The 22,289-nt window shown below is 44.1% G+C and overlaps 1 protein-coding gene across 1 annotated transcript in view; it reads right to left on the reverse strand.

The window, feature by feature from the left end:
• Positions 1 to 21,352, reverse strand: part of RAD23B (RAD23 homolog B, nucleotide excision repair protein) — a 35,968-nt gene extending 14,616 nt beyond the window's left edge. Inside the window, exons 1-3 of the mRNA XM_058672219.1 lie at positions 20,905 to 21,352; positions 5,141 to 5,222; positions 2,092 to 2,171 (exon numbers count right to left, since the gene is read on the reverse strand). Of these exons, the coding sequence (XP_058528202.1) occupies positions 2,092 to 2,171; positions 5,141 to 5,222; positions 20,905 to 20,970 (228 nt within the window). The 5' untranslated portion in view covers positions 20,971 to 21,352. The remainder of the gene's footprint in view (positions 1 to 2,091; positions 2,172 to 5,140; positions 5,223 to 20,904) is intronic.
• Positions 21,353 to 22,289: the final 937 nt, after the last annotated feature.

Raw genomic sequence — 22,289 nt, forward strand, 5'->3', positions numbered from 1 at the left:
TAAAATCAGGCTAAGCGGATTTTATACTCATTCAGCTCATAACTTTCCTAAGAACAAAAGGTAACTGCTTTAATGGCATTAAAATTAAACATAATTTGCTATAAGTACAAATCAACAACCTGTAAAAGCATCAAGCTGCCTTGTATCTTGTTCAATCGGAGCTGGTGCAGACCGCACTGAAACGTGGCTAGTACAAGTTGGAGGGAGGGAGGCTTCAGAACTACCAGCGGCATTTATTCCTCCTCCTCCTATTCTAACGGCCTTACATGTGAACGTACTCTGGAGATGCTAATGTCTTACAAGTCTAATGGGCTCAACTACTCAAGCAGTAAGTCATTTTGGACAAACTAAAGCCTCACAAAGGTGATACTTTTATTTTTTTTTTTCTTAAGATTTATTTTGAAAGGCCAAGTGTGAGGCAGCAGTAGGAGACTAAGAAAGAGGTTTCCATCCACTGGTTCAGTCCCTACAAAAAGCTGCAACAGCCAAGCCTAGGCCAGGCTAAAGCCGGGAGCCAGGAGCTTCGCCCAGATCCATGTGAGTGCAGGCGCCCAAACATCTGGACCATCCCCTGCTGCTTTCTCAGACCTGTCAGCAGGGAGCAGTGGAGCAGCTGGGACAAGAAAGGGCACCCATATAGGGCACTATTGCTGCAGGCAGCAGTTCACCCACCAATGCTACTTTATACTATCAATTATTTTGTGAATTGGGAAAATACATTTACTTCCATTTTGGTCTTTGATGAACTGGTTTCAATTACCCACTTAACCCCATGTGCACTGTTACAAGTAATATTATTTCTTCTTAGATTAAGTAGGATTCAATCATTAAAAAAATTAATGTGATGAATACCACCACTTCTTCATGTTTTATCTCTCCATTGTCTGATCATGTATCGTGAAAAAAAAAGCACACATTGTCTAAAGAATACATGTTCAATTTTTTTTGCAAACAGACAAAAAACCTTTTCACTTGCATTTTCAACCCATACACACTCCACTCCAATGAATCACAGACAAACTTTCTGGAAATTTTCTCACAAGAGGGCCAATGCAGTGGTCCAACTGGCTAATCTGCTGCCGCAAGTGTCAGCATCCCACATGGGCACTGGTTCATGCCCTAGCTGTTCCACTTCCAATTCAGCAACTTCTTCATGGCCTGTGAAAGCCAGGTCCTTGAGCTGCTGCTCCTGGTTACAGTTATCTCCAGCCATTGGGGTCATTTGGGGAGTGAACCAGTGGATGGAAACTATTTGGCTAAAACAATGCAAAAACAACAACCCAACAAAAAAAACCTCTTTCACGGGAACATTATCATTTCTGAAAGGCAGAAGTTAAGGCAGGAAGGGAGAAACAGAGAGACACAAAGGTGTGTGTGTGTTGTTTAGGGGAATGGAGGGACAAAGGGCAACCTTCTGTCCACTGGTTCACTCCCCAAATACCTGCAACAGCCGGAGCTGGGTCAGGTAGAAACCAGAAGCCAGGAGCCTCTTCCAGGTCTCCCATGTGGGTGTAGTCACCTGGGCCATCTTCTGCTGTTTTCCCAAGTACATTAGCAGGGAGCTAGATTTGAAGTAGAGCAGCCAGGACTCAAACTGGCACCCACGTGCGATGATGGCACCACTGGCAGCATTACCTGTCATGCAACAATGCTGCCCCCACTACCCCACAACCTTTAGTTGGCCTGTTCTTCTTTCAGTTTCCAAACATCTGCTTCTTCACTAAGAAATATCACTGAAATACTGAGCTTACACGGTCCTTTGCCTTGAGGGCCTCTGAGGTCTAGTATGTAATTCAGCAAGTACCTTCAAGCATCCTTTCCTAAAACCTCAGAAGAAACAACTAGTCTATTTCTAAGTGTATTTTTAAAAGAATTACATGTGTTTTACTACTCCAGAAAGCACAATTTTAGCATAACATCAAATATTTCCATGTGCTATGTATAACAAATGTAAACACCAAAAATCTCAAACATCAGTTACATGGACACAGCTCTGGATGTGTATAAACTCGGCCCACTGTGTAGACTTGGGATCAATGTTTTTAAAACATTCACATGCAGACAGACATATAGAATGAGAGTAAAACTTACTTTGGTCACCATAACCACCACAAAGTTTTTCTCATCAATTTTGTATTCTTTGAGAGCAGTGTCATCATTGAGAATTTTGCCTAATACATTGGAAGAAAAAATATTAAGTCACCTTTTTATCTTATACAAACAACTAAATTAATGTAACTGTTACTAAAATCAATTTTTATTAATATTTTCTCCCAAACAATATCCAATTATCAGTATCCAAGATCAACATAAAAGGAAATGGTTAAAATTATTTGAATAAGATGTCAAACATAATGCTATATTTAGAATGCCAAGTATTTTTAAAAAATGCATTGATTATATAGAAGACTTGCTGGGCAAAGAGATACAATTACATCTTGAGAAAGGGGAGATTGTGAAAACAAAGAAAATTTGACACAAATGTTTACAGAATGTTTATGGACTCCCCTGAGAATAAACTATAATCTTTTCTTATGGGAGGAAGAGGTGGAGAGGAACACACCTTTTTCGTGCCCCCCCAAAAAACACTAGACACCTAACAAAACAGAATTCAACACTAGAAAGTGACATATGGAAAGATACTTCAGAAAATGGTATATACAAGGCAAGATACTACAAGTCAGTAATGCACAAAGTTCACAGAACCAGTATCAGGACTAAGGTAAACATCACCTCCTAACTCCTGCAGAGCACCTCTTCCTTGAATTTACTCATACATTTTTATGCTATTTCCATGGAGATTTATTTGGAATGCAGAATTACAGAATTGGGGGGAGGGGGAGAGATTTTGCACCTGCTGGTTCACTCCCCAAATGGCTACAACTACCTTAGTTAGGCCAGGGTAAAGCCACAAGTCAGGAACTCCATCTTGATTTCCCTTGTGGTTAGCAGGGCTTTAGTGCTCAAACCATGTCCCATCATTTTCCCAGGCAAATGAAAACAAAACAGCCACCGGCAATGCTCACATGCAATGCTAGCAACAGGTTTTACTAAATTAAAAGCCAGAAATATTAAGAGCAAAAACCTAGTCTATTACGTACAGAAATGAGAAAAGAGGCAGACCAGTAACCAGAAACTGGAGTTTCATGCCTGTTTCTTCAGGCTTCTGTATTCTGACCTATACTGGCTAGCCTTTCCCAAAAATCTTTTTAAATTTATTTATTTTTATTGCAAAGTTGGGTATATATAGAGAGGAGAGACAGAGAGGAAGATCCTCTGTCCGATGATTTACTCCCCAAGTGACCACAACAGCCGGGGTTAGAACTGGCACCCATATGGGATCCACACATGTTCAAGGTGAGGACTTTGGCCACTAAGCTACCACACTGGGCCCCCATAAATCTTATGAAAGGAAATAGTACAAAATTTCTATTCAGCAAGACAAGAATCCAGAGGCAATCAAATCTCAGTCTATTTTTTTTTTAAAGATTTATTATTATTGGAAAGCCGGATATACAGAGAGGAAGATCTTCCATCCGATGATTCACTCCCCAAGTGAGCCACGAAGGGCCGATCCACGCCGATCCAATGCCGGGAACCTGGAACCTCTTCCGGGTCTCCCATGTGGGTGCAGGGTCCCAAAGCTTTGGGCCGTCCTCAACTGTTTTCCCAGGCCACAAGCAGGGAGCTGGATGGGAAGTGGAGCTGCCGGGATTAGAACCGGCGCCCATATGGGCTCCCAGGGCTTTCAAGGCGCGGACTTTAGCCGCTAGGCCACGCCGCCGGGCCCAAATCTCACTCTATTGACATCTGCCAAGACAGTGTTCAAATACTTCCTAAAAGAATTTTAATTTTCTCTACTAAATTCAAGACTATGTTTTGGACATGCTTTTATCTTGGTTATCAGCATGGCTAGCTAGATAAATTTGAATTTTTGTTGACAGCATGGCTGCTCCTATTTGGAAAAAAAGATTTAAACTGAAAGGAAGAACACACCACTTACGACGCTCAGATTCCCTATTAGAGATCCCAACTGTTTCACTTCAGCTGCCTTCTAACACTCCTGGGAAGCCACTGGAGGATGGCTCAAATACTTGAGCGTTCCTAATAACCACATGAGTAATCCAGATACAGTTCCTGGTTTCTTGCTTTGGCCAACTGCAATCATTTGAGGGCCAAGCAGCCGAAAGAAGCTCTCTGTCTCTTTTCTGTCACTTTTTCAAACAATTTTGCTTTAAATTTAACAAAAATCATCCGGCAATTAAAGAAGGAAGGAAAAGGAAAATAAAAGAAAAAGGGAAGAGAAGGGAGGGAAGGAAAGGAGAGGTAAGAGGAGGGAGGGGAAGGAAAGAGAACACACACCCCATCTGCTGGTTCACTCCCCCAACCACCTGTGCCTCCCAGGAAGCGAGAATGCTGAAATTAGGAGCTGGATGTGGGTCTCAAAGCAAGGTATTCCTACTAGACAGGGAGTGGAAAACCATCATTCTGTCAAGAGCTATTTGGATATTTACAGCATCATTTGTGGCCCACACAAAATCATAAACTTAAAGATTAGCCTGCTATAGATTTACTGACTCTCACCGGGCCTGCAGGCTAGACCTTCACTTCCTGGTCGCAGGCAGGAGACACAGGCGTCTCAAAGCTAGGCTAGACACCTGCCCACTCAGTTGTTTGTTAACTGGGTCACTTATACTTCGAAGACCTCCTCATACAATGCAAGCATTAATTTCTTTCTCTTGTCAGTCATTATAGTATCCTTTGACAAATAAATTTATACTGTAGAGTAAATTTTGGTAGTTCACTTAAAAAGCAGATAGAAACATTAATTTTACAAGAATGATTTCAACTGCATCAATAAACATACTCAGAACAGAAGGTTCCACTCTACTAAACAAAAAAAGATGCTAAGTTTTAATAAAACAAAAAAGTAAACTATACAATGCTTACGAAGATAAAACTAAAGTAACCATAAACATGAAAAAATGTTGAATGTTAACATCAAACAACTTACTGTTACAATTATGTTTCTGACAGGCTCAATCTGAATGTACTATCATCTGTAAGATAACAATTTCTAAAACTATAAAGAATATTACTGTAAGCCAGAGATGTTATATTAATATCATTTGCTTCATACCTGCATAAATCAATTTTTGACCTGCTACTGGAAAGGCGTCTTTCCCCTTTTCAGATTCAATCTTCTCTTTCAGAGCTTTTACCTATAGGAAAAATAAAAAAAAAACTTTTCAGAAAGTCTACATAAACCAATCTAAAATCTGACTAAATGATTTTTACCTCTTACTTACTAAAGTTTCCAAAAACAATGTCTTTTTATTGTTACATCATTCCTTTCCACTAAATCAAACTACAGGAACGACAGACATAAATGTTCTTCTAGCACCATCTGTTCTACACATTCAGATTTCAAAAACGTCACTATTTGACTTAGTAAATTAATTTTTAAAAAACTCTAACAAAAGTTAGATTCTGATTCACATAAGTTCATAGGCTTATTTTCCACTGAGCATGAAAAGCAAAGAAAAAGCTCCATGACCTGAAAAGCCTAAAAAAAACCAAAATGGGCTCATCTTTTTTTTTTTTTTAAGATTTATTCATTTTATTACAGCCAGATATACACAGAGGAGGAGAGACAGAGAGGAAGATCTTCGTCCGATGATTCACTCCCCAAGTGAGCTGCGACGGGCCAATGCGCGCCGATCCGAAGCTGGGAACCTGGAACCTCTTCCAGGTCTCCCACACGGGTGCAGTGTCCCAATGCACTGGGCCGTCCTCGACTGCTTTCCCAGGCCACAAGCAGGGAGCTGGATGGGAAGTGGAGCTGCCGGGATTAGAACCAGCGCCCATATGGGATCCTGGGGCTTTCAAGGCGAGGACTTTAGCTGCTAGGCCACGCCCCCGGGCCCGGGCTCATTTTTTATAAAAGAATGCTTCAATGTTGAGGCTAAGCGTGGATGGTAAAAGGCAAATGATTTATTTTAGGAGTGTTGTAATGTTTCAGTGTAATTGTGGGAGCAGGGAAGAACTTGAGCAGTTCCAACAGAAACAGAATCTGGAGGTGGGACCTGAATATCAGTGTGTTATAGGAGCTTTCCCGGTGGTTCCAAAGTTTAGCCAAAGCTGGTAAGACTGGCTTACTTGCAGGAGGTTAACAACAGCTTAAGCATCCCTCAGTGCCAGCCTCATCTAGGAAAGGGACTAGGATCTTGGATCTATTTTATAACCCCCTTAGGTCCTTAAACTCCACGACACAATTCCGTCATTTCTAGAAAACCAGTCTTTCAATTAGCTGTTTAAACTGTTAAGAATGAAGGATGGCCCAGGAGCAGGAAAGGCAAGGAAACCTGGCTTTCCCTGTGCCCTCACAAATCTATGTAACTTTAACGGCACAAGAGTCAAGGGGAAATTTATTTTTTTAGATTTTCCAGAATAGTTCTAAAAATCATAAGTTGACCACTGTGGGCTTTATAAGAAAAATGGTCTGTCAGAAAGGGATAAGACTACAAGAGCTGCTTTATATAATTACAAAGTGATGGCATGTACCACCCCACAAATAAAAAAACATAAATACTGATTAGCTGCAAGTACATTTAAGACACACATTTCATTTAATTCTGAAAACTCTGAGACTAAAACAACATTATTCACCAGATTTGATAGAGGACAACAAGGAAATAGGCAAATCATTTGCCCTTATCCACCCTACTATACAGAAGCTAAAATTCAAAACCATCTCTAAAGCTATATTTAGAGCAGAGCATTGCTATGTAAATCACCCACACTACACTTGATCTTTCTAAAATGGGTCAGTAGCATCACTGCTATTCTAACATTTCCCAAGGAAAAATACCTGCACATCATAAAAATCTCAATACATTTTCCACTGCCCTGAATTTCAATGCTAACAAGTAAAAGATTTTAAAAAAAAAGATTCGGGGTCAGTGAGATGGCTCAACTTGTCTGCATCCCACATGGGTGATGGACGGCTCATGTCCCTCCTGCTCCACTTTCCATACAGATGCCTACTTTTAATATCACCTGGGAAAGCAGGAGAGGATGACTCAAGTTCTTAGGCCCCTGTACCTACATGGGAGTCCCAGATAAAGCTCCTGGCTCCAGGCTCCTGGCTCTGGACCGGCTGAGCTCCAGCTACTGTAGCCATTTGGGGAGTGAACAAACAATGGGAAACCTTTTCCTCTCTTTTTCTTTATAAACCTGAACTTCTTAAAATAAGTAAATCTAAACATATGTTCATTTATTTTTATTTGAAAGGCAGAGTTCCAGAGGGAAAGAGATGTTTATTCCCCAACTGGCCTCTAGAGCCAGTGCTAGGTCCATCCAAAGCAGGAGCTTCCTCCAGGTCTCTCATGTGGGTGGCGGGGCTGGGAAATTTGAGTCATCTTCTCCTGCTTTCCCAAGTTATAAGCAGAGCTGGACTGCAGGGGCAGCAGCCAGGACATGAACTGCTGCCACAGGGATGCTGGCACCATGGGAAAAGTGTTGGCCCACTACACCATGGCAACAGACCCTGAAAGACTTTTTTTAATAACTAGGAAAACATTTACAGCAGTAAACTCTGGCTTACAAAATCGTTATCCAACATAGTATTTCATTCTCTGCCATAGAGTAAAATTCTAGGATGCTCACTAGCTATGGCTGCTTTTCTCCCAGCTGTGTAACACTTGTTTAGGTACAAGGCAACCTAGGCTGTTGCCCACAGCTGGGGCTACCACTATAGAATTTTGGATGATGTTTACATAGTTTACTAGTAACTATGTAATTTTAACTATTAAATATGTAACTAGTAATTATAGAATTTTTAAAGAAATCAAAACAGGGCCCAGCGGTGTGGCCTAGCAACTAAAGTCCTCGCCTTGAAAGCCCTGGGAGCCCATATGGGCGCTGGTTCTAATCCCGGCAGCTCCACTTCCCATCCAGCTCCCTGCTTGTGGCCTGGGAAAGCAGTCGAGGACGGCCCAATGCATTGGGACCCTGCACCCCTGTGTGAGACCCGGAAGAGGTTCCTGGTTCCCAGCTTCGGATTGGCGCGCACCAGCTGTTGTGGTCACTTGGGGAGTGAATCATCGGACAGAAGATCTTCCTCTGTGTATATCTGACTTTGTAATAAAATAAATAAATCTTAAAAAAAAAAAAAAAAAGAAATCAAAACAGTGGTTAAAGCACAAGAAGATCCAGTTCACAACATATTCTAGAGATCAGTAAGATGACACTGGTGTGTAACCATAATTTACTACATACTATGTCTGATGGTTAGGATGCAGATGTGAGATGCTTGCATCTTGTTCAAGTGCCTAGATGCAATTCCTGGCTCCACCTGATTCCAGCTTCACATTAACATGAATCCTGAGAGGCAGCAGGCTCCACTGGTTGAGTCTCTGTTATCCAGGTAGATGACCTAGACTGAGTTTCTGGATTTCCTCCCCACCCCACTCCACCCACTGCAGGCCCTGAAAGAGTGCCTCACAGAGCAGCTACACCTAAAACAAACAACTCAGGAGCCAGGTGTGTGACACAGTGCGCTAAAATGCCGCCTGTATTGCCAGCCGTTTATGAATACCAGTTCAAGTCCCGGCTGTTCCACTTTGGAGCCAGTTCCCCACTAATGGGCTAGAAAGGTAGTAGAGGAATTGACATTAAATATATAAATGAAAACAAAAGAAGAAAATATCTAGTACCAATTTCTTCATAGGCAAATGTAAGTTACCATATTTTTAATATCTGTACCTGAAAACACTTACAAAATGACAGCAATGTCAATACAAGATGCTTCTAAGCTCCAACAGTTTAAACTGAAAAAAAAATAACTAATGAATAAAAAGTCTACGAACAATGAGAAAATGCTGAACACAATGCCTACATGATTTGCCCAAAGTAATCATAATCTAAGAGTGCTGATTAGTCAACAATGGAAATTAATAAGCAAAGCAGCTAATTCAAACAGAAAAAGAAAAATGAAAATAAATTAAGGAAAAAACACACCCAGTTCTTGAACCAACAAAAAAGTGGACAAATGACAGGAAAGACAACTCAATTGCAGTCACTGGACAGAAAAGATTCACTAGTAATCCAAAACACACATTCTGATCTCAAGCATCCTCAACACGAGGGACTGGGAAGACTACTCGCAGTGATTCTTGGTGTTAACAAACGTGAGGAGATAACCTCCTAGAATGAGAGTATCAAGTGACCAACTTTTAAGGGCAATGTACCAAAATAACTCTGCATTTTTAAAGTGACAGGGATTTTCCCCATAATACCTCTATTGATAATGAATCAAAGAAAATATGTGACCTGTCTCTGAACAGTTCACTGATCTGTCCAAATTCTAGCACTGTTCTTTAAGCTCAATACTACAATAATCTTTACTTTACACCTATTTAAGTCAAACATTCACAGGACACAGGTGAAATTTGGTCATCCAAACACAACTTTAGGAGCCAATCCTCTACTCCCCCGTGATTACTAGTATTTGGTCCTAAATCTCATTAAATTTTTGGTGGCTACCGTTTCTCCTTTCGCTTCAATCTTCACCAGCTCTTAAATAGCACAGCTACTCCTTCTCACATCATCTTTCTATGAACTGCCTTGTCTTTCTGCTGCTTCTGCCAGGCAGAATTCTGTGTTTGGACAAACACAAGTGAATTTCTTTCTATCAGTATCCACCCACTCTGGGGTCATATTCTTACCTCAACTGGCTAGCAAATCTTAACCTTTTGTCTATCTAACCATCTGTGAACTTATCCTGACATCCAGTCTTCCAAATGCTATCAGAAAAAGAACAGATAAATTCACTTTTCTCTTCTCCCTGTGAACCCATCTTCCATTCTCAACAATGGTCATTTTCAAATCTGCATTTTCCTCTGAATCTGACTCCCCAAACCCTATGCCCATCTCTGCAGATGATCGCTTTCCACCTCATTTAAAAGGAAATAACAGATTAACTAATCCCCAACACAGTCCCATCAAACTGACACACCTCACTGCATGCTGATCCATAATCTCCTTGCAAACTACCAAGTGAAACAGGCCTCCCTTTCTTTTTTTTTTAAAAAAGATTTATTCATTTTATTACAGCCAGATATACACAGAGGAGGAGAGACAGAGAGGAAGATCTTCGTCCGATGATTCACTCCCCAAGTGAGCCGCAATGGGCCGGTGCACGCCGATCCAATGCCGGGAACCTGGAACCTCTTCCGGGTCTCCCACACGGGTGCAGTGTCCCAATGCATTGGGCCGTCCTCAACTGCTTTCCCAGGCCACAGGCAGGGAGCTGGATGGGAAGTGGAGCTGCCGGGATTAAAACTGGTGCCCATATGGGATCCCGGGGCTTTCAAGGCGAGGACTTTAGCCGCTAGGCCACACTGCCGGGCCCCTCCCTTTCCTTCCACTGGTTCTGGTTTTGGTTCCCCTCCCAGTGCTCTCCAGTGCCTTACAGACCCTTAACATTGTCTGTCCTCCCCTAGCTTTACTGCCAAACTCCCTCATACCCAGTTCTGTCACCTTAATAGAAAAAAATTCTCATTTTGCTGCTTATTCTGACAGGGCCTACCACCATCCTAAGGTATTTGGAAAATGCTATGATTGGGGGGTGGGGGCAGAGCGAGGTACAGAAAGAGCAAGAATTAGAGATCGATCTTACACCCACTGATCAATTGCTCAAATACCTTCAAATGCTGAGACCGGGTTATTCCAAAGCCAGGAACTCAATCTGCTGCATCTCCAATACAGGGGCCAAAGAGCAAACTACTTGAGCCGTTACTTACTGCCTCCTAGGGTACACACTGGCAGGAAGAAGCAACCTGGAGCAAGGCCAGGACTCGAACCTGGGCACTTCAAAGGTATGGTATTAAGGTGTCCCATGCAATGTCTTAACCACTGTGCCAAATATCCACTGACTGGTACCCTGTTTTCATACTGCCACACTTCTCTGGGTTTCCTCTTTACAGCTTTGTGAAATTCCCTTCCTTGGCTAGCTCTCTGTAAGTTTTGCCTGGTTATGCTCATGACTGCCTTTCTTCCAAACTTCAAGGATAACCAACGGTATTTGCTTCTAGTTCTAGTAATGATGCAAATGTCATCCTTATTTCTACCTTAATTCTCCTCTCTCTACTGACACTTCCAATGGATGTTCCATAGGCATTTCAATCATAATGTATTTGCTCAAGGATGGCACCTACACTAGTTTGTCCAAATCTTTCACGGGAAGGAAGAGGTGTAAACTCTGCATATAGTCTCTCGGAAAGCAATGGATGCAATTATGACTCCCTCTGAACTGTTGCTTATGATTCAGTAACTAGAAGGTCATCTCTGCAGAATGGATGTAAAACTGTGCACTGCAGTTCCAGGAAATAACTAGGGTCACTTACCCAAGGCTGATATGAAGCAGGAACTGAACGTTAATTTTGCTGCTTACTGGCCCCTACATATAGCGCACGACTTTATCACCACTCAAACAAGATAGAAAATGGTAAACTCAAGAATCATAATAGGGGCTAGCACGATAGTTCAACCAGCTAATCCTCCACCTTGCAGTGCCAGCATCTTTAAAAAAAGATTTTATTTTTAATATTTATTTGAAAGGTGGATTTACAACAGAGAGGGAGAACTGGATCTTCCATCTGCTGGTCCTTTCCCCAAAGGGCCACAATGAGCAGGACTGGGCCAGCCAGCAACCAAGAGCTCCATCTGGGTCTCTCACATGCTTGGCAAGAGCTAGGGACTTGGGCCATTTTCCACTGTTTTCTCAGGTGGCAGGCTGGATTGGAAGCCAACCAGCCAGGACCCAAACCCACCCCCATAAGGGCAACATTGCAGGCAGTAGCTTACTGCACCAGCCACAGTGCCAGCCCCTAATCAACTATTAATTGTGACTATACCTCTGTAGTAGCCAAATTCCAAGATGACCCCACTTCCTACTATTCAAGCCCACTGTATATGCCCTTTCACAATGAATTATGAGCCAGCCCACAACAGCAGTAAAATACTGTCAATGTGAAATACGTAATTTCCAAGGCTGGTTTATACAGAAAAGCTATTGCTTCCGTTTTGCTCTCTCGGATCACTCACATTGGGAAAAGAATGTCTTGAGGAAACTTGAGCAGTCTGGGAAGAAGCCCATCTGGGGAGGAACTATAGTTGCTAGCCAATAAACAGCACAGGTTGTTAGCCGTGAGGGCCCCTCCAGCCACACTAAAGCCTTTAGATGAGATGATCGTGGCCCGTAATAACCTCCTAAGGCTGAATGAGAACCACAAAGCTAAACAATTCCTCAATTCCTCTCAGAAACGGAAATAACTGGCTACTGCTGCTTTAAGCCCCAGTTAGTGGCAATGGCACACAGAAAGCAGAAACCAGTACACAGGAAGACAGTATTATTATCCTCATTGACACTAACAACAAAAATTTTTCCTTTTTAGAAATCTATGAAATGGTTCTGCAAGAACATTTAAGCTTTGAAACCTTCTATTGCTAAGATTTTTTATTCCTCCTAATCTTTTTCAAAAAGAAAAAATGGCACCAATACAAGTATTTCCTCAAATTTTCCCCCAGAGTAGACTGATCATTTTAAAAACAAAATCCATTACAAAGACATCAGCTGATTTTAGCATAAATCGGAAAAAAGTTGTCCCACTAGATCCAAGGACTCAGGGAATGGAATACAAGACTTCTTTATTTTTTATTGGAAAGGAGGATATACACAGAGGAGGAGAGAAAGAGAGGAAGATCTTCCGTCCGATGGTTCACTCCCCAAGTGACCACAACGGTTAGAGCTGAGCCAGTCCGAAGCTAGGAGCCTCTGCCGGGTCTCCCACGTGGGTGCAGGGTCCCAAAGCTTTGGGCAGTATTCAACTGCATTCCCAGGCCACAGCAGGGAGCTGGATGGGAAGTGGAGCTGCCGGGATTAGAACCAGTGCCCATATGGGACCCTGGCATGTTCAAGGTGAGAACTTCAACCACTATGCTATTGCGCCAGGCCCGATAAAAGATTTTATGTCAGAAGACATAGTAAGCAAAGGCAGTGCCTATATTGGGGCTATGAATCCAAAGGCTGTTATCTTAAATATATGATCTGAAATCCAGAACCCATTTCTCCAGAAGAGTCTATATAAAATACTGACTGTCAATCCAATCTATATATGTCCGTTTGATCTACCCCAAAACATATTCCTAGTAGCATGGTTTCAGTTTGGGGTACTGAGTAGGTAGAGCTCCCAATCTGTCATTTTGGATGCTTCTATATGTGCAGACCGGATCCATGCAGCAACATTACAAGAAAAAGTTCCCCACCTAATTCAATCAGAAGAGTGTGGGAGAGGAGGGGATATAATTTTATCTACCGATTTAAATATCTAGGACATGTTCATGTCTCTAGATCATTTGTGGCTAGTCTATCTTTTCTGCTGTAATGGGTACTCACATGCTTTAAGAGTTTATAAAAGTCCATTCACTTGTACAATGATCTTTCTGAGACACTGCAGAAGAAGCACATTTGTTTAAATTTACACAATTGAATGGTAGAACGTCATCTAACAGGATTTACTCTGCTACAGGAGGCTCAAATGTAGGGCAGTTCTTTCAGAAATTAATAGATACTTTATATATTGCCCACTTTAAAAATTCCAATCTTCAAGCCAACATGGCAGGGCATTCATATACTATTCAATGCAAAGCTTTCAATAAAAAGAACACCTACTGCGGATTTGTCTCTGTACATTTCTTAAAAAGAAAAATTATTTATTTATTTGAAAGGCAGAGTGTCACTGAAAGGGAGAGACAGAAACAGATCTATCACTGGCTGATTTATTCCTGAAATGTCCCGACAGCCAGGTCTGGGCCAGACCAGAACCAGAAACAGGATTTCCATGTGGGTCTCAAGTAGTGGTAGCCAATCACTTGAGTTGTCTTCTGGCACCTTCCTATGTGCATTAACAGGAAACCTAATCAGAAGTGGAGCGAACAGCCAGGACTCAAACAAGAACTCAGACATGGAACACCAGTGTCATAATTGGGTGTTTACCCCACTTTATGACAGTACCAGTGGCCCTGCTTAACTTATTTTGAGGCCCATCATCTCACTTGGTTTTCATCTTAACCCCAAGGGGAAGATGACCAGGTAGTGCCTATAGTGGAATCTTACAGAAGTTCTGTATCAACCATTTCTAACTTCTCTACTAGGTAAAGCTGTGGTCATCAGGTGAAAATAAACACAGCAGGTGATGTGAATCTTCCACTAGTCAAATTTATGACTCTCAAGCAGCAGGCTAAGGGCTCGTCAAGGTTAATGTTACAAATGAGAAAAATCCATGTGATTAGTTGAACTTAACCATATCTGTCGTTTTCAATGATGGAGTTTATGAGTAAGACTATTAATATCCTAGTAAGATTACTGCCCTAAGCATTGGAATTGTATTACCTCAACTCTTAGACCCTTCAAAATCCCCTAAGGTCAATAACAAGGGTACTAGTATCCTCATCTTACAGATGAGGAATCCAGCACACAAGGACATGGTCACCTGCCCAAGGTCACACAACATGCATTACAGGCAGGATCCAACCTTAGGCATCAAAGTTTGGTCTTGCTAAAGCAACTCCTCCAAGACGGCAATTCAAAGCACTGCTTCTATTTTAACAGGGCTAGGGTGGAAGAGATAACATGAGGGAAGTACAGGGCCAATGAAAACAAAGCTGGATCACATGGCTTATAGACCTCACCTCAGGAGTTGGAATCAGAAGGAATGTGGTTTAAGATGCTAAAAACAATGAGGAAGACAAAAAGCTACAATGAACAGTAATGATAAGGCCTAGTTACCAATTCAATACTGAATTAATGAGGTTAAGCAAAAGGAGAGATCAGTGCTTAAGAGATAAGGAGCAGGAAACCAATGTTTAGACAAGGCCATAGATACTGAAACTCACTAAACCATTTACTGTGGGCTTCTTATTTAAACAAAAAAACTCTGTTGGGGTCAGTACAATGGTGTAGCAAACTAATCCTTCTACTGTGGTGTCAGCATTACATATGGGTGCCAGTTCCCCTCCCCTTTATTAATGTATCTATTTTTATTGGAAAGTCAGATTTACAGAGAAGACAGAGATCTTCCATCCACTGATTCACTCCCTAAGCGGCCGCAATGGCTGGAGCTGATTCAGCCGGGACATGAACTGACACACAGGCGGGATCCTGGCACATGCAAAGTGAGGATTTAGCCACTCTGCCGGGCCCATTAATGTACCGTCACAACTGTGGTTATTTTGTATGTTTCTAACCCACACATAAGGGCAACTACATCAGAAGGAATAACTCAAGGTTGATAAATGTTCTATGCCCGTGGCTGCTACATCTCCACTTACTCACCTTCCATTCCTCACTTCACGACAATCTACTCTTGCTTCCACTTCTACCAGCAGACTACTACTACCTACTACTACTACTACTACCTACTGACTGACTTCGAGCTGTCAAAACCATCATGTCTGTTCTCATTTGACTGTGGATCTACCTTCCTCAACTTTTTCCCTAGCTGAAAGGTCCCACAACTATATACAGAGTAATCAATTACATCTAATGAGTAACTTCAGCATGAGAATTTAATTTTCGAGAAAGAGCAAAAGGCACTGAAAGACTCCCAGATTATTTCATTCAGTCCCATGGACTGAGGTTGACCATTTATGTTGGCTATTTTCATGTTTCTAACTCCAGCTCAAACCTCTCTGGAAACCAGACTCATACATCTCATAATTGCCACATGAATACTGAATGCTTAAGAGGAATCTTTAAGCCTTGATTCCCAATTCTGCTCCTCCAAATCTTCTACAACTCAAGACAAAACAACTTATAAAAACAAAATCAAGGTGGAATTATTTAATATTGCTTCTTATTTGAAAGACAAAGCAGTACATACACAGATCTGTTGGTTCACACTCCCAAATGCCTGCAACAGCCAGAGCTAAGCCAGGCTCAAGCCTGGCGACCAGAGGCAAGTGTGTGAGCATCAGCTGCTGACTCCAGGCTGCGAACTAGCCAAGACTCGGCCCCAGCGATGCAGGAGCCCCAGCCGCATCTTCGGTGCAACCACTGACCTTTAGTTCTCATTTCTATACATCAAAAATCCTCCCTGCCCTACCTCTCAATGTATCTCTACTTTAATCTACATTTTTCATTTTCTCACTGCTCCTTTGTTGGTCCCAAGCTCTAACTTCAAACTCTTCACAAGTTTACAAGGTCTCTCTTGCCCTTAAAACACCAAAACCTTTTCAAAATCATAAATATTTCTTTCAATTTAACCTCCAAAGACTCTAGCCTACAACGAACGTTCTACAAACTCTGGTCTAGTAACCATCTCTAACCTCTTAACTCTTCTTTCCCCTCACTTCAGGAACACAGGCATTTGATTCCCAAAACACATTCCCAAACTCTCAAAGCCCCGTGTCTTAGCAGTTAGTGCCCTAGGGTTATTTGCATTGAGTGATCATTAATATTCAGAAAGGCTTTGTGTAACTAGTCAATTAAAAGAACCACAACACGTCACCTAGAAATGTTCCGCACAGCCTTAGCATGACCTGTTCTTTCACATTTTGGAATGCTTTATCTCTCACTAGATCATATGCACCATTAACAGCAGCGAGGGCCTAATAACAAATATTCACTTTAAAAATGAACATCCAAACTACGCTATAGTTGAAAAAAGAACACATTGAAATCATATCACATTTTCCAGTTTCTTCCTGCAATTTGGCCTACGATGTTAAGAACCCTTAAGCTCACCTATTATTTAGTATTCTTACATATTTATCTTTTAAATACTTTGATAAACTGCTATAAATAAGGTGCTATACACGGCACAACTATGTTGAACATCAATGAACTGGGGCCAACACTGTGGCACAGCAGGCTGGACCTCACCCAGCATCCCAAATGGGTACTATTTCCATGGTCGCTCCGCTATGATCCAGCTCCCTGCTGCCGTCCTGGGCAGGTGAGAGGCAGGATAGCTAGGGTGTTTGGGCCCTTGCAGTTCCCGGCTCGTGGCTTCAGCCACTGTGATCATCTGGGGAGTGACCAGCACATGGAAGACTCGTACCTCCTTCTGCCTCTCTAGCTCTGCCTTTCAAATAAAAACAAAAAAAATACAGTAAAACAGGGACAATCCACTAATCAACAGTGACTAGGCAATACTGCTCATAACAAACGCTAAAGTAGTATTTTTTAACGGTCAACAACACTACAAGGTAAATCACAAAGCAATTCTTTGCATTACTGCACAGCACACTAAGTGGCTTACAGAAACTAAAGCCATTATAACTTAACAATTCTCTTATCAAAAATATCCAGTGCACATTCAGTTTTAATGTCATTTATAGAGAAACACCAACATTCCAACTTCTGCATTTAAAATTTTGTCAAAAATACTGCTTTCATGCCCTGCCATACAAAGCACATACCCACTGCCAAGAGTTACAGATCATAGGATCTATCCGCATACCACGCAGCTTCACTTATCATCTCGCACTGATGCAATAACACATTCCACTGAGTTGCAATTATCTTAACAGTACAGTTCTTTAATTTGCCTGTTCTTAATGAAAGAGCAGCAGTACCACCAAACACAGAAAACAACCACTATCTAATTTTGGATTTAAGCTTTTGAAAAGTTAACTTAATTTTCCTAAAAATCTCCAGCATGCCAAGTATTTATAGGCATACTGAATATTGGTCTATCAGACATATTTGAATACTTTAGAAGTTAGCCAATGTAAATCCTACCTCTTAACAGTACTGCCCATTTAAAACCAAACACACGGTAAAGAAAACTTTTCAGCTCCATTCTCACTCCACGTATACCACCTTCTCGTTTCTACACCTTTTTAAAGGGGATGCATTAGTACCACACAAGCAAAGACCTTTGCAAATGGTTAACACTAGAAACACTGCATGGTGTTGATCAAACCATGGTACAAAATGGTTAATAAGTGCAAGAAAGTTAGTTTAGAAAAAAAACACTGAGGGCCTAGCACAGTAACCTAGCGGTTAAAATCCTCACTTTGCAAGCACCAGGATCCCATGTGGGTGCCTGTTTTAATCTCAGCAGCCCCTCGTCCCAACCAGCTCCCTCTTTGTGGCCTGGGAAAGCAGTCCAGAACAGCTCAAAGCCTTGGGACCCTGTACCGGTGTGGGAGACCTGGAAGAGCTCCTGGCTGCTGGTTTTGAATTGGCTCAGCTCTGGCTGTTGAGGCTGCTTTGGGAGTAAATCATCAAATGGAAGATCTTCCTCTCTTTCTTGCCTCCTCTCTGTGTATCTGCCTTTCCAATACAAGCAAATTTTTTTTAAAAGGGAGGGCCCGGAGTGGTAGCCTAGTGGCTGAAGTTCTCGCCTTGAGCGCGCTGGGATCCCATGTGGGCACCGATTCTACTTCCGGCAGCTCCATTTCCCTTCCAGCTCCCTGCTTGTGGCCTGGGAAAGCAGCTGAGGATGGCCCAAAGTCTTGGCACCCTGTATGCGTGTGGGTGCAGGCCTAGTGGCCAAAGTCCTCTCCTTGAACACGCAGGAATCCCTTACAGGCGCCGGTTCTAATCCCAGTGTCCCAGCTGCCCATCCAGCTCCCTGCTTGTGGCCTGGGAAAGCAGTCGAGGATGGCCCAAAGCCTTGGAACTCTGTACCCATGTGAGAAACCTGTAAGAAGTTTCTGGCTTCTGGCTTCAGATCAGCTCAGCTCCGGACACTGCGGCTGCTTGGGAAGTGAAACAGCAGATGGAAGATCTGTTTCTCTCAGTAAATGTGACTTTCCAATAAAAAATAAAATAAATCTTAAAAATAAAAATTCTCCCCATGAAGTCACAATGAAATCCTAACTTTATTTTTATCTAGTTACATTATCTTTGGTTATCTAATTATCACACCAAATTAGAGCAAGACAGAGTCACTTGCACCATAGTTACTACTTCTTTTCTTACTGGAATACTAAAACAAAAAATTAGTAAATATCTAAAAGTTGTCTTTAAAAAAAATCTCTGAAACTCAGAAGTTATTAGTGAAAACTGATGAGTCATTTTAATGTAAATGCTTTTTCATTTCTTACCCTAGACTAAGGTAGCAATATTAGTTTATAGAATCATAGTAATAGCAACAAAAAAAGAACCCCCCCCCCCCCCGCAAACACAGGTCTTTCTGGGAAGTATACTTTTGTATAATTTTCATTAGAAACAAACGAAAAAAGTAAATGCAGTTAACAACTTACATCACTGCAGCACTGGCTCTACCTGTACCATGCCAAAAGACCAACGTAGGTCTCTAGAGTAAATAGCTGGCCCTGAAGCCGGGCAGGGCAGCCCTGTAACTCCAACATACCCTTTTCCCTTAAAAAAAAAAAAAGGTGGGGGGGGGGGAGGAACCTTCAGGTTCCAATAATTTGGAATTAACTATTACAAACTGACAGTTACTAAGGGGCCAACATTTATTACCACACAGAGCCAAAGAAGCGGTTGATGTAGTTTGGTCTGAAATCATTAAATAAACAACTGCGTCGTTGTAACCCATTAGCAAACTCTAGCAACTGGAATATTCCAGAAGAATCTGATTCTATCAGCAGCATCAGCCAGAGGTGCTTGTCGGTTACTTCTGACACACAGCAGGTTTCGCAGACCGCCTGCACCTTTGGGACTTCATCACACAGCATCCATCTGCATTTGATGAATTACTCGGAAATTTCTTTCCAAGTCATAAACGCTTGGAAACTCTCCCGGTTTGTTGAAAAACTTAGAAGACTGAAAGCGACAGGTAAAAACTTAACACTATCGTCATTCAAAGGCACCTGCTGATTAAACAATTCCATTGATTGACCTCCAACCCAACACCATTTAATCCACAGGTATCATATCTATTACGGAGAAGGAAAACAGCAAAGTGTTCAAGGTCAGAACAAATTAAGTCACAAAGCCACAAATGGAACACAAGGCCCCAGTCTCCACCCTGAATAAAACTGCCTATTTTTTTTCATATATAAAGCAGCAGCAAGCTGCTGGTTTCAACTTGACATGACAGTCTTAACGGCGTGCGGTCGGCACAACACACACAGCATATACACTCGTGACATTTTTAGACTCCTGGCAAAACGCTGCACTGACTTCGACCCAGCAGCGCCTTTCTGCAGTCACAAGTAGAGAAGATGGCACGAGAACGTATCACGTGGGCCTAAGGCTCGAAGACTAACTACAGAAGAAATCCAAAGTTTTCACGTTCTTTGCCCTGAATAGCTAACATGGGGGAAGGAGGGTGGGGGTGAGAGAAGGGTGCAGGGTTCCAGCCCCAACAATTCCCAGACTTTCAACAGAAGACCCGCGAAACCTGGAATGCAGCCTGGATCCGAGGGCTCGGCTGCACGGATCCCCGCCAGCGCGGAGCTCGGCAGGAGTGCTCGGCGTCTGCGTGTGTGCTGGAGGGGCCAGGGGGGCGGCAGCAAAACGGCTCGAGGTGCACGCCAACAAAGGGGGTACCATCCCCTCCCGAGAAGGGGGCATCGAATGTATTGTCACCACCCCCTCTCCCCGCTCACCAAGCCAACAGATGGAACCTGAGAGTTCTTTTTGAAGCACCCGTCAGCTCGGGTTACCTACTCCTAGCCCTCCACGTCTACACCGCCCTCCCCCACCGGTGCAGCGGCAGCCCCAGGGTCGGGTCCCCCCACCGCCTCCCCTGCCCCGTTCGGCCCCAGGGCAGCCGTGCGCTTCTCCACGCCATGTGCCCGCAGGCCTCCGGCGGCCGGCCACAAAGCCCCGCGGCCGGCTCCCGAGGGCCTCAGTCCCGCTCCCGGGTGCGCCTCCCGCCCCCTGGACGCGCGCACAGCCGCCCGGCCCGCCGCCCGCACCGTCTCCTCCGGGTCGATGTCGATCTTGAAGGTCTGCTGCTGAAGGGTCTTGAGAGTGACCTGCATGGTTGCCGCCGCCGCCGCGCAGCTCGGCTGCTGCCGGGCCTCCGCCGGGTCGCTGGCCGCTGGGCGGGGTCTGGAGCCCGGCCGGATCCTGGGGTCGCCCGCGCTGCTCGCGGTCTCGGGAGGAAGGCGATGGGGGTGGGGGCTTGTCACATTCGCCCAGCCAGCCGAGCGGCCTCTCCTCCGGGCCCCGGGCCCCGGGCCGCGCCGCCGCTGCCTCCGCGACTGCGGCCTTCCCCCCCGCGCGAGCTCGGGCCTCCGGGCTTCCTCACGTGCCCGCCGCCAGCCCCCTGAGTCTGCAGCCGGAGACGCGAAGGACTCGGAGAGAACAGCAGGGAATCCGCTAGCTCACCACACGATGGTGGCCGCCATCATCGTGACTCGCCGAGACGCGCCCCCTCCCCCACCTGGAAAACCTGGGGGGAGGGCGGAACGGGGGCCGGGCGGGCGCAATGCGCAGGCGCAGGGCACGGCGGCGCAGCGCGCAGGCGCGGTCTGGAACCCCGCCCCGGAACTGGAGGAGTGGCGCCTGGCGACTGGAACGCCGTGGGCCTGGATGGGGTGTGCGCAGGCGCACGCCGCGTGCGTCCGGTGCGGTCGGGGCACGCTGCTGTGCGTGGATGGCCGGGGCGTCCGCCCAGGAGGCAGCCGCTCCGCCCAGCTCCCGTCCCCACCCGGCGCGTCCCATTGCGCCATCGGTAGCTGCCGGGGAGCAGCCCTACGCGGAAACCTGTCTGAGTAGACGCTGAGAGGGCGGAAAGTGGAAGGCTCGCAGGAGCCGGAGTCCCGGGCCAGCTCCTACGGGATGAGCCGGTGTGTAATGCGTCCATTCTTCATCCAGAAGGCGCAGACTTCCTGGGCTCAAACCTCGGGAAGGGGCTCTGGGAAACCCGAGGGGATGGGATGTCTGCGCTGAGTCCTCACCGAGTCCTCGCACTGGGGGCAGCAGCCACCCCACTCACTGCTTGCGTTTGCAGTTCGGGCTTGCCTTCCTGTCAGTTTTTGCGCAGTTTCTCGGTGAGGCCCTCCTTGGCTACCCTGCTTAAAAAAATCACTAAACTTCTCTAGCTCGTCTATCCTGATCATTTTTATGGTAGCGTTTATCACCTAATTACCACCCAAAGTACATATTTACTGAGTTTATCACCTTTCTCCCTTTCCTTTAAGCTCCAGACTGAAGTTACAAAAAGGCGTGGGTTTTACTTTGTTTACTGGTGGGCAGACCATCAGTATTCATGGAAAGGATGCGTCTCCTCAGCAGAAACACGGGTCAATAATGGCACCCGACTCGTTGGTTGTTGGAGTGGAGTTGAGTAATGTCT

This window comes from Ochotona princeps, chromosome 14 (genome assembly GCF_030435755.1).
Source record: "Ochotona princeps isolate mOchPri1 chromosome 14, mOchPri1.hap1, whole genome shotgun sequence".
In the NCBI taxonomy this organism is placed as follows: domain Eukaryota; kingdom Metazoa; phylum Chordata; class Mammalia; order Lagomorpha; family Ochotonidae; genus Ochotona; species Ochotona princeps.